The 27,915-nt window shown below is 40.4% G+C and overlaps 1 protein-coding gene across 1 annotated transcript in view; it reads left to right on the top strand.

The window, feature by feature from the left end:
* Positions 1-27,915, top strand: part of SERGEF (secretion regulating guanine nucleotide exchange factor) — a 130,094-nt gene that overhangs the window by 69,853 nt on the left and 32,326 nt on the right. Inside the window, exon 10 of the mRNA XM_042814806.1 lies at positions 5,272-5,308. Coding sequence (XP_042670740.1) covers positions 5,272-5,308 — 37 coding nt within the window. The remainder of the gene's footprint in view (positions 1-5,271; positions 5,309-27,915) is intronic.

Raw genomic sequence — 27,915 nt, 5'->3', positions numbered from 1 at the left:
TGGAGAAGAGCCAGCTGACCTTACTGACTTGTAAAGATTTTTATCACACTTCTCTTGGCTGCATTTCTGCCATTGTGCTCAACTCTAATCCCACAAGGCATTCCTACTGGGATCTCAGCAGCTTTTTGATTATCGTACTGTCATCTGATGATGAGGGTTTTTTGGTGGTGGACATGGATTTTGCTTTGCCTTGACATCTCAATCCATCCCTCCTCCCTTTAAATAAGCAGTATATAATTCATTTTCTCAACATGAGCATGCTTGCCTCACAAGTAGACCCTATGGGTACATGTGGGGGATGGTGTGATGTGAAGATTCAGTGGAAATGTTTTGACAATTGAAGTTTTTCTTTCTTCCTTTTAATTTTGTGATTTCTGTACTTGATCTCTGTAATGATAGCTTTATGTGGGACTTAACTAAAACTAAGAAACTTTTTTTTTTTTTTCCTTTTACCTTGAAATTGTAACTGTTCCCATCTCCTACAAGTGCCTGATATCTAAGCTGCACCAAGTGAATCAGAAGTGCACTTGGGTCCTGTTACCCCCAAGAACCTGGTCCTGGATTTACAGTGCTCAGTGAGTGAGTGCATACCACGGTTTGGCACATCTGGTTCATGTCAGCGAGAGTGTGTGTGCAGGGATTTAAATCTGTGTGATTTAAGGCATGGAGGATGTAAAGGCAAGATCTTGGGGTTGGTCAGCTGGCTTTTTGGAAGCTATGAGATGTTTGGAAGGGCAGGATATTGACCACATTGAGGTGAGACTCTGAAACAGTAGATGGAGAAGCAATGGAAATGCTGCACTTTTCATTTTGTATCTTGAGCACAAGTGAAGGCAGGTTTGCAATTAATTTCAGGCAGGGAACACATAAACCACAGGTCTAGCACTCTAAAGAGTTTTGAATCTTTATTTTGAAGGCTTACTGCATCCTGCTGATGTCTTGATCTTCCTGTGGCAGAGGAGCTGTAGGTCAGATTTGTCTGGGAGAAGGAAATTTTCTTTTGGGCCTCTGTGCACTGTTTTAATTGTGAATTTTCTTGCTGTTATGGGATTTTATAATATATATTATATATTATTTACACGTAAAATATGTTTTAGTGTCATTGTAACCAAACAACAACAAAAAAATTTATCCTAGATAGATGATTAGAGGGGATGGAAAATGCCAAGTGAGCTGTAAGTCACTGAGCTGTAGGACATTTTCAGTTGATACAGCCAACAGAAGTTTGATGTGCTGTTCTAGGTGAGGTCATACTGGTTTGCTGCTAATGTGCTGTATTATACTGCACTTAGCCTTGTTCTTGCCAAGGATTGTGAAGAGGTTAGTGAGCTGCTCTTATCAATCAGGAGTCAAATGATCCAGAAGAGGAACGCAGAGTTCCTAGTGAAGGATCATTGCAAGCAGGACAGTTTGGCTAATTAGCTTTCTTTTCTTTTCTTTTTTTTTTTTTTTTTTTTTTTACATCACTAGAATTCTGCATATCAATACAACTAGGCAGTGTACAAATCATTGTAACAATCCATTAATCAAGGGCATGGAAGAACAGTGCTGAGGGAAGGATCCCTCTGTGTTATGTAAGTATCGGGCTGCAGGTTCTCAGTCACCTCATCTCCTTCCCTTAGGACTTCTCATCCCCAGAGGAATAAAATGAGCCACCTTATGGAGCTGACAATTTGTTTGCAGTGAAATTTATTAGAAGGCATGGGGTGCCATGCTGAAGGCCTATACAGAACCGCTGGGTAAAAGTACTTAAGTGCACACGTTCCTAATGGCTTTCTTCCCCTGCTCCTTTCTCTCTTGAGTTTTGTGCACTTAGAAGTTGGAAATGATACTGGCTAAAATCTGAATGCAGCTTCTTAAATACCGTATCCTCATTCTGCCTTAGAAACTGACTTTGTATGTCTTGCTCTTCCCTTGGAGAATTGATGGAGGCCTCCCTAACTTTGAATATTCTGGGAAATAATTACCCTGCAGGCCATTAACCTGCACTGTTAGGGCACTGAAACAAAAGTAGTCTGGAGATGCTTTTGTTGTTTCAGATAAGTATCCTGATGCTGACTCCTGTGTATTTTCACAGTCTCCTCTGGGAGCTCAGCTCCCTTCCCCTTCCTTTCAGCCCCTGTCCTGGTGTCCTGCTCCTTCCCCTTGGCTGCAGCATGAGGCAGCTTTGCCTGCACTTCTGCCTTGATCCTTCCCTGATGGGGGTGGCACAGTGGATCCTCAGCCTGAGCTCTGGGAGTACAGACAGAAGAACACAACAGCCTTGTGGTCAAAGTGCCAGTCTGAATCTTGACTTTAATACTGTTTTGTTTTGCTGTAGTACTTAGAAAAGGCTACAGAAAGATGCTGTTGTTTTGCCTAGGTTAGAGGTCACTGTTACAAGGTCTCTGCTCACTGCTCAGGCAGCTAAAGGTCTGAGACAGTAAAATGCTGGGCCCTTGGTTGCTCCTGGTTTATCTGTATGGAGGGATGCATCTTAACTACAACCATTGCTAGGTAGAAAATGGCTTGCTAACATATAACACGGGAAGAAACACACAATTTATGCATAGTTGAAAGGACATGGATTATGAGGGAGGGTTCTGGGTGAGATGGTCTCTGAGCATTCTTTGCCTGCCTCACAGGTGTCTGTGAAGTGTTTTGAGGTCGTATATACAGATCACAATATCCTCATGCAACTTTTCTCAAATTTTTGTCTCTGTGGAGGAGAAATCTTAATATGGGTTGTTACTGTGCTGAGGGGTTGTCCATGTTCCTTAGGCTCCCGGAATGCCTCACTCACTAGCAGTCTCTCCAATTTGGCTGTAAGATTAGTGATTTTTTTCAATTAAAACAGAATGTAAAAGTATTGTCCAATTAGAAAGCAATGGTGTGTTTGTAAGTATCCTTGAACGTATTTATCTGTCCGCTGGGAGCACGCAGATGTCTGCTGGAATTTCTCTGCAGCACGCTGGGGGTGGGGACAGAAAAGAAGTAGCCAGAAAATCACTGTTGCTGCAGTAAATACCAGGCTTCTCCTAGTGACCTGTGCTGACTGCAGAGCTTATTACATCTGATACAAGCATAAAACATCAACTCGACAGTGCTGTTCTCTGGCTGCCCTGCATCTGTACCAGCAGACTGTTCTTGGCTGATTGTTGTGGGTGGTCATGAAGAAAAGGTGCCATATTTTAAAGCCTATTATTATGATAAAAAAAAAAAAAAAATTGCAAGGCAGCACTGCTCAGTAAGCAGCAGCAGCCTTGGTTCACCTCCGTAGAATGGTCTCTGAGGCTGGAGCCAGAGGCATGCTGTCGTAGCGAGCAGTGTGGCTGCTGGTGAGAGTGCTGCTACCCAGGGCTGACTGCAGTGTCCTTTGGCTGTGTTGTCTGTCTGGGGTTCCTATGGCATTGGTCTGCGTTGTCTGGTGGTGATGTTCTGCCACAAAGTGGAGATGCTCTGTGTGAATCACAGTGAGCTCCTTTCTGGGTCATGGTGCTGCTGTATGTGGTGCCCACAGCCCCAGCTCTGGACACAGAGGTGAAGCAGGGCACTGCCTTCATCAGCCTGCAGTTGTGCCTGGTTCCAGGTTGAAATGCAGTGTTTCTGAAGGGGACAGTAAGCTAGAGCCAGCCTGAGCACTTCTTTTGTCCCAAAGTTTTCTGGATTGGTGCTTGCGTTCAGCTTATTTCCAGAGGAGTTTAGCTGAGATGGGATTGTTTGCAACCATCAGAACTGATGGTTTACTTCACTAGCAGCAGCTTCAGAATCCTCACATTTCAGCTCTGGATGAAGGCACAGGATTTGCTCTTTGCTGGGAAGCCATCATCTGTGTTTCCATGGCATCAGCTTCGAGCGAAGAGCAGCAGGGAGGGCAGTGCTGCGGAACATGGTGAGAAGTGGTGTGTTTTCCAGTCAGGACATAGGGCTCTGCCTGCCTCAGTACTGCTGGGTGGATGGCTTTACGCTACCCTGCTCAAGATTGCAAAGACTTTGCTATTTCTGCTGCCTTTCCTTGATTTTTCTGGAGATGGGGCCATCACACACCTGCGTTACACTTGCAGCTCCATCTTCCCAAGTGATTTGATTTCTTGGCTCAGCACCTCCAGCCTAATGAGACTGGTTTACCTTCCTAGTATGCTGCATGAAGCTGGCACTAAGCAGTGCATCACAGCTGTGGTGCAGGTGCATAGTAGTGGCTGCAGCATTCATTTGTTACGTGATCACTTGAGACAATCTGTGTGCCAGCTTTGGCTTTTTTCCAGCTGGCACTCAAGAACAAGGAGCTGAATACAAGTTTGGTGAACTTCTATGGGTACTTGTATGGGTTTATGTTATGCAGATTCTATGGTGATCACTGTAGTTTCACTGGTAGTACAATCTGTAAAGTTATGCATGTGTAAAATGGTATATAATTTAGATGACAAGAACTCTGTAACTTAATATATATTTCTATTTTGTATTTTTATCACTGCAAATCTACTTTCAAGAAATAGAATATACTTTTTTTTTCTTCCAGCTTGGTAATATGTGATTGGCAGCAAGATGCAAGGCAGTGAACAGGATACAGATTTAAAGAAAAAAACCTTGAGGGTGCTCTGTAGAGTAAGGTGATGTCATTATTATGTCAGACATCTGTGTCAGCACTGGCACTGCAAAAGAGCCTGATGGGAGGGAGAACCCCTGCAGCAGGGCAGTGGCTGCCCCCTACGTGTTTGTGTTTCCATCATTTGTGATGGATCTGAGAGAAAGCTCAGCAAACGAGACTGTGGGATGTGTGCTAAAGCAGCTTAAACATCTGATGTCTTCACGGCATTTCTTTGTTGTCTTCATTGTTTACCACGATGAACCTGTGCACTTGTACAGGAATCATATGAAAAACAGTGTGGATGACAGAAATGGAGCTCTTCATCGCCCATTTGATTCCCAACTGCCTCTGCATACCTCTCATCTTGCTAAGGCTCAATCTGTATCCCTGCCATCCCTCCAATAGCCTTGTTGAATGCTTTTGCAGGCTTGTGTCCAGCTTAGCTCTCAAAGATTGAAATGTGACTAGGTCTTGAAAATAAAGTCTTTTTTACCAAAAAAAAACAAGCATGCTGCCTGTCCCTGCGCCCCCAAGTGGGATATATAATGAAATTTCCTTTAAAACTGAGTCATTTCAACCTTGATTTTACATCCTACAAACAATAGTTGTTTGTTTCAGGTTAATTTTTAATTTCCTGTCATAATTGTGGTTGTCTTCATACTGATAAGGAGAATCTCTTTCATTCATTCGTACTTCTTTTTCAGATCGCGTGTGGCTCTGAGCATAATCTGGCAGTAGTTGGTAAGTAGCTTGATTTTATATCAATTCTGTCACCTTTTTTTCATTTATAAGTAGCACAAGGTGCAAGAAGAATGTGCACATCAAACATATCGAGTGAGTAAGGGCATTGTGCAAACCAGCTGTGAGAAGGAAAGCAGTGTATAGGTGGGGAGAAAAGAGGAGGAGAAATCTGTAGCCTGACTGGTACTGATGAAAATAATGCCCTTGTTGACCAGCCACTGTAATGAGAGAGAGAAAAAGAGAGAGGGAGGGAGAGGGGGAAGGGGGGTGAGGAAGAGGGAGAGAGGAGGATGTAACAGCAAAATACATTCTCAGTTTGCTGTTAGAATGGAGCCATTGTAACAATTGAAACCACAGATTTGGGGTGGCATCTAAGCTTGAAGCTTGTCAAAAGTGTCTTTGTTTAACAGGGAAATTTTCAGTGAAAAAAAATCCTGAGTCTTTTGTTCTTTTAAGCTTGGAAAGTCTTTGGTGTTTTGATCAATGCTTGGTAGGTTCTTTAGTAGACCGTATTATAATGCTGCTGTAGTGACAATGGTAAAACTATTAGGAAGCTAATGTGACTGAAAGAACTGAATTTTGTATACTAATTCAACAGATTCTTGCTTTCATGTGAGGAGTTGATAACTGAAGCTTGGTACATGATTGCTATTGTTTATATTTACATGTTAAAAAAAAAAAAAAATGCTCTTAACTGTGGATTTTCAGATATGTAATAAAGGTCAGCATAACCATCCTGGTTAACAGGGTGAGAGAGACAGAGGAATGCTGTGCTAATCAGAGCTGATAATGAAACCAGCATTAACCATCAATTTCAGTCAGCATCCATGTAGGCATTGCTGATTGCCATCACTGATGTATTAAGGTGTTCAAGGAAGAATATCCTTTATTTTCCTGAGTGCAATATGACAGGTCTGCAAAAACTGGCTATTTGGTAGGAGACCTGCATTTCGTATCCTGATTTGTTTTGGTTCGGTTATTGTCAGCTTCATTAAGTGGACACTGAAGGGTTTTCCTGTATACATAATATGTAATTTTCTAATAATGACTCTAAAATTCAACCCTACATCAAACTTCTTAAAATTCTACTTAATTTATACGGCAGGCTTAAAGAAAAGTTTTGTCCTTTGTCTCCCCACTGGTTCAGTGTCACTTGCATCTCTTAATTTTCAAGTTGGTGCTTCTGAATGTCAAATGAAGAGCAATCTGAAGAATTGCATTGTGTTTCTTGCTGAACTGATGAAGTGTACTGCTTGCAGATTCCTCCACTGTGTGAAAGCCAAGCTCTGAGTTTGGACAACCTTCTCTCTCCTTATGTTCTTTTAAGCTTCCTACCTTTTAGGCTAAAATCTCTGGGGAAAAAATGGATAGAGGAGAGAAATTGTAGAAGTAAGGTATGTTAAAGTAGGATTTCTAAACACAGAATCATATCATATTCCTTTTAAAGCTTTGCCCTACTTCCATAGAATTCAGTGGGAAAATTATCAGTCCTAGAAGCCGGTCATTTTTATTCTAAGAACAATGGAAATACATTACTTTTTTGAACTAAAGTACTATTATACATTTTACTTTTGAATTGAACTTTTGTAAAGGCTTTTAAAAGCTTGACTTTTTAGAACACTTTATGGTAGGATTTCTCCATTGCGTGTCACTCTTCATTAAAAGCAGTTAGGTGTTTTACATACAGCTTTCATTAAGTACTTCTATTTTATTGTACTGTTTCATAGTAACTTATCATTCAAGCAGCGTTTATTTACAACAACTGTATAATAAGTTTCTCTTTTAATTGGTAATGCTTGAGTGATAGACTTTTAGACTGAAATAACTTTCAGATTCAATATGAAGGGCAAACCAAAATGCACACCTTTAATATTAGAATATTCAAGCTGAGATTTCTGGTTGCATGTACAGATGTTTGTACCTACTTTGTTGTCGTGTCTTTTAATCAGAAGCACTTTAAAGATGAAGCAGCTAGATTTGTCATTCATTTCACAAATACTGAATCTGTGCTCCAGTCATACTGCTGGAGACATGAACAGATGCATAGGGCTTAGCTAGCAGGTAATTTTTCTCGTGTTACTTTATATAGTTTATATCCAGTTTGTTCAGTTATTTAATTTTCTTTTCTTGCTTCCTCTTACTGAAAGAGCAAAATTTGGTTGTTGTCTTCATTGTAATGGCACCAAGTCCTTTTTCATGGGTAAATGGAAATAAATTTGGTTTTCATTTGATCACAAGGTTAATGTTGTAGAAGGGGTGAAGTATATGTCTATTATTTATAAATGTATTGAATAGATTGATCTGGATAACTCAATGAATTATAGAATTAACAGAATTATAAGTAATGCTTACAACTGAAGAAATTCATACCTTTTCATGTACTAACTTGCAATGACAACACTTGTTTGGAATTGTCTTGGGATTTGAGTATCTGAAAGTATTGTGACTTTTTACATGAAAAGGAAAATCCCTACTTAATATGACAGAATCTTGCACTTCTCATTTCAGTCAAGGATTAATCATCGTAGGATCCAGCCTATTTTTGGTAGAGAATATATCTATTTAACAAATTTTGGGCAACATCTCACATATGAAAAACATCTGATGCTGAGAACTGCCCAGGTACTCAGGATGAGAAAAGCTGGCTATTCAGCCTGAGTTTCATAGCTGCACTATGCAGCACTGAATGTCATGATATTAAGACAGTGATTGAAACGTGGTGTGAAACCAAATCACAGTGACAAAGCTGAGTGCTTTCAGGTTTGGGAATCTATGGTGTTTTCAAGAATGGAAAAGTAGAAGAAAGAAGGTTTGATTCTTATCCTGAAAAGCATGTGGTTAAAAATTCTATTTATGGGGAAGATTCTTACCAGGTTCCTCCTACTTGCCCCCACTATGAATAGATCTTCCTTTTCAAAAAAAAAAGCAAGAAAAGATTTTTTAAAATTGATGAGAATAAAATATGCTTTAAGAGAACACTTAACGTGCCACATATGGCTCATCCCTTGCTGCTACTTAAATAATAAAGCCATACAAATAGCCATACGAATGTACAGCTGCTATAAAAACAGGCATGTATTGACTATAACCACAGGGCACAGGACAGGATTCCTCCATGCAACCCCCCGGATGCAGATGTGCTATTTTAATAAAAATTAAACCCATAAATTTTATTTAGTCTTCCTTGAAGTAATTACAAGAACGATGCTTCTCTATCTGGCTTCCAAAAATCTGCTGAAATATAATGTATCCATTTTTGGTCATCTTTTCAATCATTTTCTCACCTTTATAACATATTAAGAGTCTTTTAAAAGAAAGCTGCTGGAGGATGTGTAGGGAGAACTTCTTGTTTTAAAAACACAAAACACAACTTTAAAAGCTTACTAGCTGGTTTGTGCATGATTTCAGTAGTGCGGTGCCTGGTACCACGTTTTTCTGCTAACATAATGGGTGACTTGGGGATTTAAAGTGTTTTTCTGTGAAACTGACATGAATTCTTCAGGTAAGTTTTTTCTAGTAAGACATCTTGAAAAGTGTTGGGAATCGTGGCTGCCTGAAATGGCTAGCATGACTTTTCCTGGCATTTTTGCACTCAGCGTGGTGAACTCTGTTTTTCTCTGAGGGTTATATTGTTTTCTTTCTTGGAGACTTCAAAACACTTTTAAAACTACTTCTCAACTTTCTTGTAAATAAGAGCCCCTTTCAGAAAAGGTTCAGATTTTTCTACTGTAGCCATGCTTGCTGTATTTCAGAGCATGTGTTCTATTTCAGAATTGTCTCATCTGTGACTCACATGCAAACACTGCTGTAGATACCCTGACAGGGGTGTTCACGTTCCTCTGAAGCTGCAAGATGTCATTTTGGAGTGCACAGCAATACTAAGTTTTTATAGAATAACACTCTTCATCAAGGAAACATGAGGAAAAAAATATATCTCCTCTCAAGTGGCAGGTAATGCTTCAAATCCCCTGGAGTAAAGTGTGTAGTATCTTTAGAGAGACTAAAAGTAGTTACTCCATCGTCTGTTAATGTTTGCTTCTTATGTTGTTATGCTGGAAGAACATAACAGTTATGGACTGGAAAACAGATGTGATCAAAATGACAAACTCAAACTGTTTGGGAACTGGTGATAAGCATCCTGAAGTGGTCACGGAAGCGGTGGCATCGTGCATGCTTTGCTCACATTCTTTGGAATGAGAAAGCTGAAGGGTTCTTTTGTTGGAGCCGCTGCCTCGTTATTAACAAGGTCAATAACAAAAACAATAATTAACATTATTTAGTGAAGTTCTGTGAGTCCAACTAAATTATTGTAAAGAGAATCAGTGGAGGAAGCACTGTAACAGACTGTGAAAGGCGTGCTTCTATGACAGAGCGAGAACCAATTGGGAGAGGCTGCTGGGCAGATCTTTGCTGTGGTGGCAGCATTATTAAGATGTTCACAGCAGCCCTCTGAAGCAGCAGATGTAGTCATTCGGTCCCAGGGGTGCTCAGCATGCTGTCACAAAGAGAAAATCATAAATTCTCTCTTTTCATATTGGCATAGCGTTTGGAGGAAACTCCAGCATACACAGCGGAGGGCACTGGTGTTCAGCAAGGAGCCTCAGTCTGATCCTCTATTGCTTTATTTATTATGCATGAAAAATCCCAGTGCAGCCAGGGTCTCTATTGTAAGGATTCCTGGCAGAGCAGCATGGAATCATGTTGCAGCATGCTGTCTCTGCACTGCTGCACTAATCTCATTCTCTGCTTATTAAAGGGCACCTGGCAGGACTTTGAGTAACCATCGCTGTTGTCGTTTTCATGGGGGTTATATGTCAGCCTTCTAAATTTGCTCCCTGGCAGAGAGAATGAATTTTGCGTGTCACTTGTCTGTTAATGTGACTTTAACTGTTAAAATAGCTCCTTGAGATACAGACTGCCTTGGTACCGTTTGTTGTCAAAAGCTGCCATGCTTCTGTAATTACCTGAGCACCTGCCTATGTGCAGGTGCTTTCTGCCTACTTAAGCGTGGGTCTGACACCGCAGTTCTGCTGTTGCATTTAGATTCTGTGAGCCTAAAGAGAGCTGTTCAAATATCTTTTACTTGATGATACTTTTTCACAGCGTATTTCATAATTCAGGTCAATGAATTGTTTTCTGGTAGGAAAGAAGCTCAAAAGTAATTTGAAATGTTTGATTTCTTGTTACTTTTAGCAAGTTACACTCGTGAGTCTGATTCCCTAATCTCCTGGAGCTTCTTTTCCAAGGTTAATGGTAAACCAAGCTGCCAGCTATTTCATAAATCTGTGGGCATAGGTGATGAGGAGAGAAGTGTGGAGATTTACTGACTTGAGCATCTGGAAAAACACTTGGACGAGACTAAAGAAAGTTTTGTATCTACTAAATTGTCTGAAGTCAGTGGACACAGCCACTGACCATAGGCAAGGGAGGATGCTTTGCTGCAAAAACTAACTAGATTCACCAGATAAAATGGACTCAGACTGCAAGAAAATTCTAGAGCTTAAAACAAGACCTGCCTGCACTGCATCTTCAGTTGTCCGAATTAAAGCCTGTGTTTGAGAGCTGCCACCTGCTTCAGGCTTTGTCATTCCAGTGCTCCATGATTTGGGGCAGTCTGACTCAGCAGGAAGCTTTGTTCACCCTTCCTCTCTTCTCTGTGCTTCATCAAGAACCCTGTAAGAGGTAAGCATGCAATGTTAACCTCTAGTGACAGCTAAAATCAGCCAGCTGGAACTATGAGTAGCAGTTAGGCAAGGTAATTATCATGAGAAGCTTGGAAACAACCAGCAAATGCTAGGCAAGAATTTCATCGAAGCAGAATGAGGGAAGCCCTTTCTTGTAGGTATTGGTGAACAGGAATGGTTGTTCCTCCTGGTTTTTGAAAATGATGGAGAATCAGAAGAGAAGGAGCCACAGTACAGATACATGCAATCCTTCCTCAGTCAGAGGGTTCGGAGGATTGATATAAGTATTTAGAAAGCAAATTAGATTTCATTATATTTGTTCACTCAGAGGCTTTAAAGTGCAGCAATTACTTTAAAATAGAATAAAAATATATCCAGCATATCCAAGGCATATTTATCTTAATTTTTAAGGAAGCAAATGGGAGTAACAAAAAGTCACCCTTCTCACTGAAGAAAGATTTAAGAGTTTGTTATTTATAAAATGGAATGAGGGAAAGAATTAATGTCTAGCTTCAGGGAGTTATCTAGAGCATGCAGGGGGAATGCTCACTGAACGCTGAAGTAAAAGCATGAGGCCAGCAGAATGGTTGAAGGCTTCAGAACTAAGTGACACACAAGTGAGCTGTACTGATAATTCCAGGCTGTGTGTGCAGCAACCTTAGTGATTAGGCTGCTGCCTGCATGTTTGCATGTACTCACTAGCCAGATCCTTAATGGAGCACTATGAGTATTTTCTGTCAATGCACCCACCAATGTGTGTGACCTAGGTCTGAGAGATGTTGCTGTATGAATACATAGCAAGGCTGGTGATGAACAGAGCTGCTCCTGGGATAGGACATGTGTCTCTGACACAGCTTACAAAGCTGGTTGTAATTGCACAGGATTAAATGCATGTCTTAAAGCATGGTCTTGTATAGCAAGGTGGACAGGGAATTGTTTCTCCAGCTTTCCACAAGGGTAGATTCGGTAGATTCCACAAGGGTAGTCTTTTCCTGCTTTGGGAGATGGGACTTTGAACTTAAAGGTACTGGAAATTGTAGCAGAGAAAATCCAGAGGTACTAGTTGGCAAACATGATTGTTTTGTTAACAATGCAGCTCTTCTACAAAAAAAAAAAAAAACAAACACCATTCAAGTCTGCAAGCCTGGAGCAAGCTTTCAGGGTAAAAGTACAGCATTTTGATTAAATCTGATTGGCTCTAGTGAGGTATCTCCTAAATGATTAGGACAGGAAAGTCAAATCAGTGCTGAAAAGTAAAGGGTAACTTTTACAATTAGGCCAATTTGACTTTTTTTTAAAACTTGTTTCATTCAAATGCTTCTTTATCTAGGGGAGTTAACAAAGTAATTGAAATTCAAAATGCTTTTGAGACTCTCTTCTCTGTTGTCCTTTTTCCTCTCCTTTTTGCAGGGTCTCTCAGGAGCATCCAGGCTAAACCATGACTTATTTTTGAAAAATATTTTTGGGTTGTTGGATTTATTTAAACAGTGAGAAGGTGAGGACAGACAGCTACAATCAATGGGACATTAAGAGACATTTAGCACAACACGTGTAACATTTTTTGTGGAACCACAAGAAAGATTGATATGTTTATGTGAGTCAAGCAAATTAAAAGGGAATCAGGTCAAGTGCGCTAGTTGTTTATGGCACAGCTCAAACATAAGTGTAGCAAGCAAGAAGCTGAATGAAGTGAGAGACTGCTGCTACTTCAGAAGTTCTTGGTGCCTGTCAATCATTGAGGAGCAACTGCCTGTATTGTATATAGCATTTATGTGATACATCTATCCTTGCTGAAGATGGTAGCTGTCAGTGTTCTTAAAAAACAAAAACAACAGAAAAAACCATCCTCAAACCCTACTGATTTCTAAAATAGTATGACAAGTCCTCTTCTATAGATTCCCAGTACAGATAGTGACATTTTCCACAGCGTAGTAAGCGTTCTGGCCTAAGTGTCCTTTCCTCTACAAATCTCATGGATTAATTACCTTGAGAAGATGATACGTGATGTATTGATTTTTGGCTTGAACATAACTTACATATATTACAGCACTTATTTGCTAAATTGAATGTTTTCTAGGAAGGCATTCACATGATGCCAAGAGTTCATGTTTCAGCTTTGCTTGCTTGTCCTTCCTCTTAGTGCAGATTTAGCATCTTCCTATATCCCTACTGTGTAGCCTTGTGTTGGAAAAAATTCCTAGATTGCTATAAAATTATTATGATGGGAAACACTAGCCTAAGGCAGTAGGAGAAAGAGATGAAACTCCTGCATCAACTGATACAGAGACAGAAAATTGCGCTTACAACTCTGCTCTTACAGATTGATAATACTCACTTGCTCTGAGTGTGAGGGAGCCTAGCAGATATATTTGCTATTTCTAAACCTTTTTTTTTTTTTTTTTTTCCCTAAAATATCTTCAGCTGGCTCACACAATGATCTGCCTTAGTGAAATTTCTAATCCTTCTACCAGCCACAAGAGTGACATCTGATGTTCTTTATGACCTTTCCTTCGGGCTTTTCAGACTCAGGCTCTGCTGAGGAACTTTGCGAAATACGGCAGATTTTCCTTTTTGGTATTATATGACCTCTGGTACTAGAGACTTAAAAATCCATGAGCTATTCTCAAATCGCCTCTTACCTTATAAAAGTGAATTAGGCTGTTCTCTATTCCCCGGTGTCCTGCTACCAGTGAGACTTTCTGTAATGCAAGACAATCTTTTTCTGATGAGTGAAGGACATGCATGGCTAAAAGACTTCAGTTTCTATTTTCTCAGTGAGGAAGAACTTCTGTCACTCAAATTTTGAACCTGATGAGCTTGTTCTTTTTACCATGTGAATATTCTGAACACCTGCTTAATAGAACTTGACTTTTTTTCTGTTAAGGTACATCATTAATTGCCTTTCCTTCTCCTCCTTTAGGTGTTTTGTTAATGGTGTTCAAAATGTTTAGACTGTCATGATCTTAGTGGCATATCTGAGTTGCCAAGAGACAGAACAAGGAAGCAGATACTTTACTATAGACATAGAAGATATTCTTTTAGAGGTCGCCTTCTCTGTGCTTTTGATTTTCAGTGACACCAGCTGCTGTCTTGCTGAATTGAGACGTCTCAGAAAATGGGCAGGATGACAAGCAACACAAATCCATATAATATTTCAGTTCTGTGTAAGGAGCTCACTTGGTTTGAAAGGTACATTTGCTTTGGCTTACAACTTCCTTTATGTCTTTTTCCTTAAGCTGTTTCTCTTGTACTGTTTTTTCAGTTCTGAACATTTCAAGGTTGTCTTTTTAAATCGAGTGAGATGAAAGGTGCATCTCTTAAGGCCTTCCAACCCATTGTAGTTCTAAATGAACACATGGGAAAATCACTGTGAGATGTGCTGATGGTAAAAGACACACATATGCGCAAGGAGGCAAGGACAGTTTTGTAATGTAGCTGCTGAATTTGGTTGTATTCACCAGCAAGTTGGTAGCTGTTGCTTTTGCCAACGTGTGTATTTTTGGGTGATACTGTTGTAATAGGTGCTTACTTGAACCCTCAAAATTGTTCCCTAGATTTGATAAGACTAATTCATAGTTTGGTACTGTTCCTGCTGATGAAATACAGTAGATCAAAGCTGTGACCTTTACTTTGAGGAGAGTTGTGTAACTGAGCCCCCCAGATGGGATTATTTTAGAAATCAGTTGCATATGAATTCCTATGTTTCTGTTCTGTGTTGAACAGGCACAACAAATTTAGAGCACTCAGTGAGGCAGGCTCACTGCAGGGGCAATTTTGGCTTTTTCCTAGAAGTAGAAGTTCGTATTTGGGGAAGAAAATTAGCAATTTTATTCCTCTCTTTTGTAGAGAGGAGGAGAAAAGTCTCACTAGTCACTGTGTCCTTCCATGAGTTGCTGGACAGCTTTGTCACGGTCTCATTTGTGATCACTGAATGTGACTTCAGCCTCCTCTGTTACAGGATACTTTGGTTGGTAGTGAAAAAATTCGTACTTGATGCAGCCCTTAGGCATGCTCACTTAACCTGGAGCTTTCCTTCAATCCCAGCAGTACAGTTGTACTAATAAGCAGCAGGCAGGAAGAAGGCAGTTGCAGGTGTCCCTAAAGATAAAAGCATAGTTCTCAGTTTACAGTATTTTTGGGGGGTTCATCTTACCAGTTGTAATCTTAAAGTTTGCATGAAACTTTTCTATTGACCTGAAAGAGGAAAAAAAGTTGAAGAAATCAGAGTTTGATGCCCTTTCTATTCTACCATTCACCTTATTTTAAGCTTTTTTTGGCCCTAATACTCATTTCACCACCTACTGATTAAAGGAGGCATGAATCCAAATTTGTTCTGCTTATATCCAAGTCTTGTGGCATCTGCAATTTGTAACAGGAGTGGTAGGATGGTTTGCTGTCTCTGTGATGACACTGAGTCTTCCTCAGTCTCCCCAGGACACTGCTGGTCAAACTGACCGCCATGCAAGATTCTTCATAACTAAATTCTGGATACCCTAACACAAGAAAGGTGAAATACTACCATATATCCTGTGTAGGTTTGCTTTGCTTAGTAAAGTGGCAGCCAGTTTTTTTTCTTTTTAAAGCATTGTAGTAAAGTAACCTTGTTCTGTTGACAAGTTCAGCATGAATCTTGTGTAATATTTCTCTGTCTGCTTTGGGTCCTCCTCCTTCTCCCATCTGCCACCTTCTCACTCTAAGGAAAGGAAACTCCATTCTGTCAAAGCAAAGTGCCAGTGAAAAATGAGAAAGGGCTTTTAAGAGCAGGTTTTGGATGAGGCCGTTCACTGAAATCAAAACAAATTTGTGTAGTCACAGCTCGCTGTAGCTGTGCTCTGAATACCTAGCAAAAGGTTAAGGCTAACGTGGTAAGATGCGGTCTCTCCAGTGAGGGATACTGAATTGAAAAAGGGAGGCAGGCAGGCAGAATTGTTCACTGAGGTCCCAGTGGCCTTTGGTTCCCTTGGCTGGTGCTTAAGCTGGCATGTTCCCTGTAAGGAAAGCAGCATACATGCCAGATAAGTAGTGATTTACCAGCAAGCGAATTAAAGGACAGAAAACAAACGAGCTCTTTTTTCTCTGACTAACAAGGGTAACTAGCTGAAGTATCATAATTAAAATGGATGCTCCATTTTGGAGTATATGTTGTACCTCATATTGAAGTATCCTGCTTCAGAGGCTGCCTATTTCCATACATTGTGAACTTGTTCTTTGTGAAGCTGTCACTTTCTAACTCTTAGAATTGTTTCCCTTTGCAAGATGTCTTCTGCTTCTGCCTTGATGCTGGCTTGCAAATTCAGTGTGAGCAATTAAAGCCTAAGAACAAAAAAGCTGTAATCATTACAGAAACTTTGTGCATTCATTTACGTCTCCAGGGCTGGAGCCGAAACCTGACAGTTGTGTTGAGTGGCAGTGAATATGCTGAGTTTCATCCTAATCCCTTAGAAACATATGCCCACAATCGATGATCTTCTCATATGCTTCTCATTGGAGAATTTTAGGGCTGTTTTTAGTTCTGTAGCTAAGTAAAAGACTTTAGTCTCTGGCACGTGCAAATTGTCCATCCTTGTCAGTGAATCTGTTACTTCAGGACAGCTGCACCAGGGGAGAAGGGAGATATCTAAGATACAAGTGACACAAACTGGACCAGAATGCTTATACCTTAGGGGACTTCTCAACTTAAGTCAAAATTTCCCTTCTACTTTGAATACACAGCAGGTAGATCTCAGTGAGTGATCCTGCTTATTTCTGACCTGTTTTAGACATGCTTCTACTATTCAAAATACGATATTTAAATGTAGTGAGGGAACAGAAAAGATAAAATCTATTATGTTGGTCAGGATGTCCTCTCAGAAGTGACAAGTTTTCAGCAGTCTGTGCTATGTTGTGGTCCAAATGTCAAAGAGCATGCAGGTCCATGTAATCCCAGCTATGAGCTGTGTTTATGTTAATATAATTTCATGCTTACAGCTTGTATTTGTGGTTTCGGCTTGGGCTGAGCAGCCCTTGCACTGGGTTAGCTCTGCACAGCACTGGGGCTGTTACTGCAGGCTACAGAGCAGCAGGGAGCTTCCACTTCACTGTCCTAGCTGCCCTGGTAGGGGTCCAGTGATGATGGAGCACCTTGTCTCCTTGGCCACTCCTCAGCCATGTAAGAACTGTTCCAGCCTTTTGGTCAAATGTAATCACAGAATCACAGAATTGTAGGGGTTGGAAGGGACCTCCAGAGATCATCGAGTCCAACCCCCCTGCCAAAGCAGGTTCCCTACAGCAGGTCGCACAGGTAGGCATCCAGGCAGGTCTTGAACATCTCCAGAGAAGGAGACTCCACCACCTCCCTGGGCAGCCTGTTCCACTGCTCCATCACCTCACTGTAAAGAAGTTCTTGCACATATTTGTAATGACTTGTAAGGACAGTTAAATGTACCTGTGAGTGTGTAGGTGTACTGATGCTTTTCTGCTGGTTTAGCAGCATTTAATTCTGTATCTTTTGGGAATATGTTGATGCAAAGGCTTCCAGAGTTACCTTTCATAATCAGATGGAGAAGGTTGGCTATTTTCCTGTCTCTGAATGCCAGGTAGCCTTTCAGTGAACCTGACTCTTCCTGAGGTATGTGTTCCCTTTCGTACAGTGATGGAAAGCAGTAGTAGCTCAGAAATGATTTGGAAATTTCAGTCTTTCTACTGTGCAAAGGATATATGAGATCTGGCTTTCTCTAGGATGCAGATGTGAGCTTGGGTTAACCAAGGTCTGACTACATGGCTAATTAGTAATAGAGAAAATCTGACAGATGAGTCTAATGCGTCTAATCAGTGTGTTAGAAACTTCCCAAGTTTCTCCTTGGGAAATAGTTCCCTTGAAACATGTAGCTACATAGCTACTACTGGTGTTTTATGAATGAAGCAGGTGGATCCCAGAGTGGGCTTTATACACATCTTCTATGTCTGGTTCACAAAATAAGAATGATATAGGCGATGTAACAGGATAAACATATATGAAATGCAGATCATTCAGCTTTCAGATAAAACATAATTTCTCATTCTTGTAGAAGGCTGCTTTTCTCTGAACTGAAAGTATCTTGTGTAAACGTTGGGGTTTGCCAAGCTTTTAGCAAAAGCAGAATAGAAAATTCTGCAATAATACTATTTCATTTCATATTAAATGTATCTTTCTGAAGTCATGAGGAATCAAGGATGACATATAGTTTTGATACGTGATAAAATAGTAACATTTGTGTAGGGTGAGAAGCAATGTTGAAGAGTTGACAGTGCTACTTTAAATGATGGCTCTGCTAGTAGTTAACAAGTAATTCATCCCAGAGAGCCATATAAGCTTATTTTGTCATGACTAGTCAGATTTGCTGTGTAAAAGTAAAAGGAGAGTAATTTTCATGTTCCTATTTTAGAACGTTCCGTATTCTGCCTTTATAATTTTGTCCATTTCCTCATTAGTGTTCCTTTCAGAGCCCAAACATGCCAACAGTGACACCATTATCAGCCCCAAATAAGTGAACCAACATTCTTGTTTTCAGTGATGTTTTGCTTATGACAGCTATTCTTAATTTTGCAGCTGCTGAAGTCTACGGAAATATGTACAGGCTGATGAGATGGTTTTGCAACTGATGATTTGGCATCTCTATCACGCAGCTACTTTGCAAGTATTTTTTTAGGTGTTAGGAAATGTGGGGTTTCCAAAGGGTCTCTTCACTGCAGTGATGCTTCCTGGGGACAGGGTGAGCAAGTGTGAGGCAAAACAGTAATATCGGATAGAGGTAATTCTGCTGGTTTAGTATTTGCATGCAGGCATTCAAAAGGGAGTATGAGATGGTAACTAATTACTTTATCACCAAGTGTGATGGTGAACTGCCTGCCTCCTGCACTTTCTGTGTATTCTGAGCAGTGCTAGTTCCAGAGGCTCATCTAGCTGGAGAATATTTCTTTCCTTGAGAAAGTAGCATGACTTCTTGGCCGCGAGGAGCATCTCCATGTTCAGCTCAACCCCAACTGATTTTTTTTAGAACTGACTTCCCAGCTCAAAATGGAAGATCAATGCAGAACCCTACAGTGATGCAGTGACCTGTGCTTGGTTTTACGTGGGCTTTGGAACTGGTGAGCTTAGGAGTCTACCACTGTCAAAAGTGACCAAGGATGGAAGGCACAATGAGATGTAGTTGTTAAAATACTCACATGTAGCTTCACTTACCTTGAGTGCTTGTTCAGGTTCCAAGAAGTTTTTTTTTTGTCTTTGTGCCAGTATTTCTGTAATTTATAATTCACTGTGATAGAAGTTAAGATTTGGCAGTTAATTTAATTAGTACCTCTGAGTGGTGTGGGCTTAACAGATGGTTGGTAACAGTCCTACATTTTCTTGGATGCTGAAACACAAAAGACTTGATTTTTGGAACTCCCCGCAGTCAGAAGAGTGTGACATGCAGAACCCAACCTGAATGATGAGCTGGTTGAAGTTTTTAATATTAAACTGCAGAGTTTTGGACTGAATTAGATTCTGAAAAGTCTTAGTTTTGTGTTGGTTTTGATCTTTAGCACAAAGTAGTTTACATGTTTCCTATTCTTCTCCCACAAAACTTTGTAAAATTGATGGATATGTGCTTCCATAGCACTATTAAATATGTTTTAATATATTCAGGTACTTGGAAAGCTGAATGGATTTCATTTTAATAATCCCCAAGAACAGGTAGGTCTTGGAAGACCTTTGAGCTTCATGACCTATATTTTGATGTGTTTTTTTTTTTCTTTTTGTAAGCAATGGGTTTGCAAATTTATATTAAATTCTGACTTGTGGAATATGACATTAACCATGATCAAGAAGGCTTGGATACTTCCAAGCTGCTGATGGTATGATTAACTAGGTAGTTAAATACTTAGGCTAATAGTCTGTTGGCTATGTACTGCCGTCGTGGAAAAACTGCAAATGGCTGATTTTCATCTGCACTGAGCATTGTTGCTCAAGTGCGATTGTTAGTTGTTGTGCTGATCCTAATTTATCTGATAATCTTGTTAGTCATCTGGCATGTTACACAATCTCACATGACCTCAGAGTATTTTGATAGTATCTCTGAGAATATCTTGTTCCTATAAATGGAATTTCTAATAGAGGAAGTTGCTATACAACAGAGATATTACAGGAAAAATTCAGAGAATGAAGTAATGTGTCTTTCAAGCGGGTTGACTGCATTAAAAGTGCTCCAACTTAACTCTTTTTTGTTTTCATAGCAAATACAAAGGCAAGTAATGCTGTGGCATCTCAGAGGAGCTAAAGGTCTGATGGAACATCATGTTGAGAGGAGTCATTATTTCCGCTAGCTAAAGCTGCGAAACATGCTTATTCTCATTAAAAGTAATGAGGACTCCCTGTCTTGATTCTGTAAGTAACTTAACATCCCTCTCTCTTTCATTCTGTTGAGGAAAAAAAAGTTTAAGAACAACTGTTCCCATGCTAGACAGGCCTGTGCTCTGTGACCTGATGCTGCTGAAGTGAGTAATGCATTTTGAACGAACATGTATCAACAGAGCAACTGCATCTTAACCTAGTAGTCAGAAATGAATATAGTTTTATCCCATGATAACAAATCTGGAGCACATGGTTATTGGAGATGCATGTACAGGTGGCACTGCAGTGAGTATTCTGTGAAGCGAGTGAGAAGTTGTACCTTGGCTGACAGGACTGGTGCCTTCTTGCATCTCTGAGCAGAACTGAGGTGTCTTTGATAAGAGGCTGTGTACTTCTCCTTGTAGCAGTAGGCCATGTGAATTTCAGCTCATCGTTATCAGATGGGGAGGATGTGAGTATCAAACACAAGTTGTGACCCACTGTGCCCTTGGCATCTCAGTAAATGGCACCAGCGGAACCTCATGCAGAACCAAGAGTTTTGTCCCCTGAAAACAAGGGAATTTCTCTGTCATAAAAGCCCAGATTGACAGATCTGGGCAGCATTAGTAGAGACGGAAGTGAGAGACTTGTTTTAGTAACCACATGACAAAGAAGTTAGTTTAATGAGGCCGCACATTGTTTCAGTGGTTCTGCTCTGTGTGCATCTGTGGTTCCCACCAGAATTTGCTGTGGTTTAAGCAGAAAACTGACATGAAGTGCATCTGTTGTCTTTGATCTTTTGTGGGTTTTTTTTTGGGTGGTAGGGGGGCTGTGTTGGTTTATAATCGAGAAGCTGTTGGAGAAATGAAGATATGATAATAGCCCAGGGGCTGTAAGTCGTATTGCTAATGTTAGTCACATTCTGTCTATGTCAAATAATATAGCAAGGGCATAGTGTATTCTATGTATTTATTTAGCATTATGCATAAAGTGGTTAGTAAGACCTACCTCAGTCTTCTGCTCCAGGATCCTGTAGTAAGTTCTTGCTTTGTTAAATTCATGCTTTCTTCCTTCTCCCTCTTTTAAACAGCACTGTGTTTGTTGGGTCCGAATTTACCAGCTTTCTTTGTGTTGTGATAATCGTTAGGTGCTTTGGATTGACAGTTACAAATGCAGTGTTACAAATAAAGGCAGTCTTTAGAAAGAAGATGTGTTGAACTTGGAACATTCTGACTTACTGCCTCTTGTCTCATGCTTTCCTAGACTTGTCGTAATGAAAGGACTTAATGAGAGAGACTTGGCTGTTGTTCCTGCTGTGTTTTTCTGTTTTTGTTGTTGTTGTTGTTGTTGTTTTTTAATCAATAGATATCATTAGGGCTGCTATTCCATTGCTGATTTAAAAAAAAAAAAAAAAAAGTGAATGCCTTTGAAAACATATTTTGCAAAATAGGCTACTGGAGAACATATTGCAAACATGAACAAAAGGGAAGCCGCACCAAGCAGTTATGTTTGTATTCAAATTGCAGTATAAATAATAGGATTTGGGCTTAAACTGCATTGCAGAGAAACATACTTCACTTAACATGGAAAATGATTTGTTTCTTTCTGTCAAAATGAGAAGACTGGCTGCATCTTTGGCAGTGAATAAGTCAACCTACTTAGTGTTTTGTGTGTAGGCAGCATGCAGTTCCATGAGATTGCAGTGGGCAATGAAGCAGCAGAATTCAATTTGCAGCAATGACCTAAGAGGGACTATTTTTAGTAATAAAATAGGTCAGGGGACGTGGCAGTGCAAACTGATAAATGAATAGTTTTCCCCTTCACTTCTGCGGATTTTTTGCTCCAGACTAGCAGCTCTGTGATGAGGGGAAAACGAGATTTGATGCTGTCACATGATCAGTGTTAGAATTCTTCTGTTGTGAAGCAATCTCAGGAAAAGCTCCTCATTTCATTTTAGTGGTAAAATATTAGAATTATTTTGCTTAGGGATTCATGGGAGCAAAACAGGCTAGAGAGCTGGGTGTTCTGAACCCACCCCTTAGAATTGGTCTTATTACTGTTGGAAACACTGTGTTGTGGTGTTGGCCATGTGACAAGCAGTTTTTGCTTTTCTCTACTAGCTCTTCTTATGTGTTGTTTTTTTTAATTTGTTTCCATTACCACTTAGCATGAGTTCCAGAGTCCTCCTGCAGTGTCAGAGATGAGGATCTGCTTTACTCTGTACCTTTGGGTAATTTCAAAGAAGCGTGCAAAGGATCTGATTGCCCAGTAGTTCTTGTGTAACAGAGCAGTATGAATCTACAGTATAATGTATTGCATTTCCATACTCATTTTTTTCTGAACTTGCAATTCAGTGCAGATGAAAGCACTTTTTGGTAGCTTATATACACTGACATAAACTATTTCATTAGTAATTAGCAGCATGGAAGAGTCCCTGGAAGCTCTAGGCGTCAAGCAGAGCATGTTGATTCCACGTAAACACCAGAAATACCAGAGTTAGGCTTGATCCTAAAGATTGATTTTCTTCTCAGAAAAAAATAAAAATGAGATCTCCAGTGCTTCCTGCAGCTCATTCTCTATCAGGGTGTCACTTCTCATAACAAAGTACAGTTCCAGGATGCTCTGGCTGTTGCTGAAGCTGTCTCCAGTAATCAGTGAGCCCTGGTGAGGTGTGCAGGGCTGCCCAACTCTCCTGCTTCAGAACTGAGCAGATACCCCTCCAGAGGCTACTTACTGCTCTGTGAATGTGCAGGCCTACACTGGTTCTCGTGTATCTATTCCTGCCTTACACTGTGTCCTCACTGGTGTGGCTGTATGATTTGGGGTGGCATGCCCTTAAATTTTTCCCTTACCTTCATCTCCCATCCTTGCAAGATGTTTTTAATATTCAGACCTGTCTGGTCAGGGCTGTGAAGAAGTACTGTTTAGCAGTGTTCTGATAGTTCTTAAAATTTCATGGATAATATCACTTTGATAAGGAAACTATATTAGATATTGATCACTGGTGGAAAAATTTTAAGCCCAGTCTAACCTTGATGCCTTTTTATTAAGATGCCTTTTTTTTTTTTAAGATTGGAATTTCTGTATTATCTTTTAGTATCAAAAAAATGATTAAACAGCTTAATAATATGTGTATCTACTTGCTGCGTTTTCCTACAGTTGAGATCTGTTTTTGTACTGCAAATAAACACTGCATGCCTCAGCTATCAAGTGGCTTTTCGATGGTTAGTTGAAATTAATTTCAAAAGTACAAATTCCAGTGGGATCAAAACAGTGGAGAATGTCTCAGGAACACTAAAAATTTGAGGAGGCTTTTAGTCACATTCCATAATTAGTGTCATGTAATGTGCTTCTAAGGGAGATCTTTTGCTGTCCTGCATCTTCCTTTGATCTGAAGGGGACAGCAATTCTTTTTTCTTGTTAACCTTGTTTTGCAAAAGAAAACTCAACAGTAGCATTGCATATTAGTTTAGTTCTTTTGTCTTTCTGCCCATCCAACTTGTGGGTTTCATGGCACCTCACCGTCTGTGTATTTGGGGGATATGGAGCCTGAAGGGCACTGTCTGACAATACAGCAGTGGGAGATCTGGTGGAGAAGTCAGCCCTTTCTTGATAGCACTCAGTGTATCTTCAGATTGAGTCTTAATTCCAGTCTCTTTCTTTTCAGATCAGTGTAAGTAGAGTTGTAGTTTTGGATCTTCTGGCCACAGCATGGTCTTGTAGATCTCATTCCAGGTGCTGGTGTTTAGGTGATGTGAGGCCTCCATCTTGGTTCCTCCCTTTTTGCTTATGGTATGTAGTCTTCTCTGGGGGGTTAAGGGGAGTGATTTGATGCTTTTCATCAATATTATCACATGTATATCAGTAGTAAAATTGTAGTCTGACCTTTCCAAGCTGTTGGAAGAGGGTGGCTGTGGGCCCATGGTGTGGGATAAGTGATACTGGGAGTGTGAGAAGACCTGCAAAATTAATATGCTAGCAGGAAAATACAAAATGCATCCCTGTTCTTCCTTCAGGCTCAGCTGCTTCTCAGGGCGTTGTGTTGTTGCCTGTCACTCTTGAGGTGTATTGCCTCAAGGAGGCAACTTGTTTGAGAAGGCAGACAAGCAGCAATGTGTGGCAACAAGAGTAGCCAACTGTGTCCTCAGTACCAAACCACAGTGTCCTGAGGCGATCCTTGTAACTGATGCTTCTTGCTGTGCCTAAGCTGGGAAATTCAGTGGTGAACTCTGAGGCAAGTGTGGGTGGATTTGCTGATCATAAGTTATTCAGAAAACAGTTGCATATTGCGTAACTTAGTGCCTGCAGAGCAGGCTGGTTGTGGTGGGGTGACCGCTGTTAGGGTCAGAAAACATACAGGGCAAACCCTACTGCAGCGGCAAGTGCATTGGCTTGCTCAACACTAGCAGTCATTGTTCAGGGACCTGTTCTATATTTTATCTCAGTTAAAGAGTTTTCAGGGTTTTGTCCAGCATATGTGAAGCTGCTCGTGCATACATAACTTCTGGTTTTCTTTGCTGGTTCTGTTGATTCACACTCTATTTTAAGACACCTGAAAAAAGTTATTTCAAATTCTGTACATATGTTTTCAGTGCACGATCCATGTCCATAATACCACAGGCAAGATTTTTAAAGAAGCACTGAGGTGCTGTGTTTGCACTGAGGCCTGTTTTTTCTCCCTTGATGTTTGGATTTGCACACCCCAGAGTGTACCTGCTCCACATGATTTTAAGCTCAGGTGCAGATGGGTTTCCTTTCTAGATGTACTTCCCGGGCTTCTTGGGGCAGACATGCCTTTTATTTTCTCCTACATTTGTTCAGGGCTGCATGTGGCAAGATCTTGGTTCACATTTGAATTTGTAGATGCTGACACGACAGTGATAAATGTGGCTAAGTGTGGACTTGCAACTTGATTGCAGCAGTGCCAGCACAGGTGGAAGCTAAGCTTTGCAAGTTTGGCCCAGAAATGGTCTATCAATTATGAATGAGAGCACACGTGTTTTGTTGCAGGCAGGGAGGGTTTTGGATATTGTTGAAATTATTTGGGAGGAAGAAAATTGGTTTTATTCCCAGGTTTGGAGGTGACTTGAAAGGATTTATGTCAGATTAAAGATCTTGATGTGCAGAGACTTTGATTAATAGATTCACTCAGGAATCATAACTGCAATAATTGTAATTGGAGGCAGGTTTTTGATTAAGAGTCACCTTGTAGGGTCTCTCCTGACTGCTGTCCTTCAGAAAGTGGAAACTGGAAGAGGAATTTGTGACTTTCTGTTACCAAGCTGGCACTAGAAAATGGCAGTAGCTAGACCCTACTGTTAGAAAAGGCCTGGAGAATCAGCACAGCACTTTGTGCTCAGTTCTGGTTTAAGTCACAGGTGTGTAGAAGTTGCATCCAAAAGGGAAAAAGCTTTTTTTTATTTAAAAAAAAAAAAAAGAAAGAAAGAAAAAGAAAAAACCCTAAGATTTCAGCATGAAGAAGTGTGATGGCAATGAGGTGGCCAGGGAGCGTTGGACAGCTTTGTCCTTTTTGCCTTTTCCATCTAAAATTGTTAGTGTGTTTCTGGGAAGAGTGCACAGAGCTCCTCTGAAAAGTTTGGTGGAGCAAGTGTAGGGGTGTTCCTTCTTATTTCTTTTTTTTGTGCAAACTAGGTGAGGGAACTATTGGAATGCAGAAGAGATGGGCTATGGGGCATTTACAGCGGAAAGGAAAAAGACATCTGATTGTTCTTTGGCCTTCAGTCAAGCAGCTGTTTCTTAATATTCTCTTGCTCAGGGCTTTGTCAGAGTTACTTTTAATGTCCATTGTTGAGTGTAATATTGAATAGTAGGTGAAAACTTTCCAGGTGTCTTTGACAAATTTTGAAGACTGCATCTATAACCCAAGGGCCCCTCCTGTCCCAGGTAGAAAGGGAGCGTGTGAGCTTCAGGCAGTGATGGCTTTCTGAATGCCTGATCTGTTTGTACCAAGTTCCTACCCTCAAAGGGAAGAGCTGAGATCCTTTCTGGAAATCTGAAGTTAATAGTGCAGTAATAACTTGCTGACTTACTGAATATTCAGTCTTTTTTTGACCCATAAAATAAATCCGATATTAATTTCCTTCAGAATTAGAAACCTGGAAAGAACAATATGTTCTTAAGCAGTATCACTGAATGACATTTAAATTTTAAATAACTTTATTCTGTAAGTGGTTAAGAATTGTAGAAGTAACCAATTGGTAATACAGGCCTTGAGCAAAGTACAGTACAAGAAGCACTGAAAACTGTTTCTCTTCATGATTAAGAGAGTCTGGTTTGCTGTTTTGATTTAGTGACTGGCTGAATAAATTCATTAACTGTGTATAACTGCTTTACTTCTGGGTGGTCATTCTTTATTACAGATTTCATTACTGGATGAGGTTTTCCTAGGGATGTTCTTATCATCCAAAGTTAAATACATGGAAACGTTAAGAAAGCTCAGCACCTCCTTTTTACATTGGTATTTTTCATGGCATGGTTTTTACAAACTGCAGAAAAATTCACTGAGATTGCAAAAACCTAGGTTTTATCTATCTGTGGCCATTACTTGGACTAAAAAAGAAAATATTGAAATACTTGCCATGTTCCTTGTTACATTTTTTTTCTAAATAGTGGTGTGGGACTGGAAGACTCTTTTTTACCTGGATGGTGAAGGATGAGGCAGAGACTTGTTTTTGAAACACTGCGGAAATACGTAGAACACTTGACATTCAAGTGCTTCTGTGTCTGCATTTGTAGAATGAGAGGTCATGATATCCAGATCAATGTGAGTAAGAATATAAATATAGCATTTGCAAGAAATCAAATGGCGCAGGAGAGATCCTGAATGTCTTGGCTTGTTGTTGGAACACTTTTATAGGAAAGACTCATTTCCTGGACAGCTTGCAAACAGTATGGTCTGCAAATGCCTCTCTTCGAGGATCTCTATCAGAGCTGTGTGGAGTAGAAACACTTACTAAAGGTGCTGTTGTGTGGGTATGGTCATCCCCTGGAGGCTGCAGGGCAGAAGTGCTGTGACCTGGCTGGAGGGCAGCAGTCCCTGGAAGGCCGCTATGTCTGTGAGAACACCAGTGTAGAAACCAGTGTTAGGAATCTAGTGTTTTCTTAGGGGTGTTCCTGAAAGTGAGAAGAAAAGAGAGCATTGAGAAATTCTCAGGTTTGCTTTTTTCTTTTTTTTTTTCTTTCCCTAGCCCACATCTTCAGGTCATGTGTCTACAAGTAGAACAAAGAGCTGTAAAGGACTGCAAGATGAGGACGATGTCATCCCTTCTCTCCCCCACAGTTTTGGCTTTTGCTGACCCCTGTTTTGCGCTTGTATAGCAGATGGGTTGGGTGAATCCCCAAGTCAGCTTTGTGGCAGTGGAGGCTACTGTGATGTTTTGATAAATCAGTTCTTGCCGTGGGCTCTGACACTTCTAATATTACTTTGTTTTCTGCGAGAACAAGCTTTGCCTGTGTGATACCAACAAAAAATAGAACAAGGGGAGTTTTGTGAGAAAAGAAGCATATGGACATGATAGGCAGGGGCCTGGGTAGGAAGCATTGGTCCTGCTTGCGGCAATGAGAGGCAGGCACTG

The sequence above is a fragment of the Centrocercus urophasianus genome, unplaced genomic scaffold (genome assembly GCF_019232065.1).
Source record: "Centrocercus urophasianus isolate 14NV4802_14NV808 unplaced genomic scaffold, USGS_Curo_1.0 seq_14, whole genome shotgun sequence".
In the NCBI taxonomy this organism is placed as follows: Eukaryota; Metazoa; Chordata; class Aves; order Galliformes; family Phasianidae; genus Centrocercus; species Centrocercus urophasianus.
Note: the sequence above shows the minus strand (reverse complement) of the source record. Positions and strands in the feature narration are given on the sequence as shown.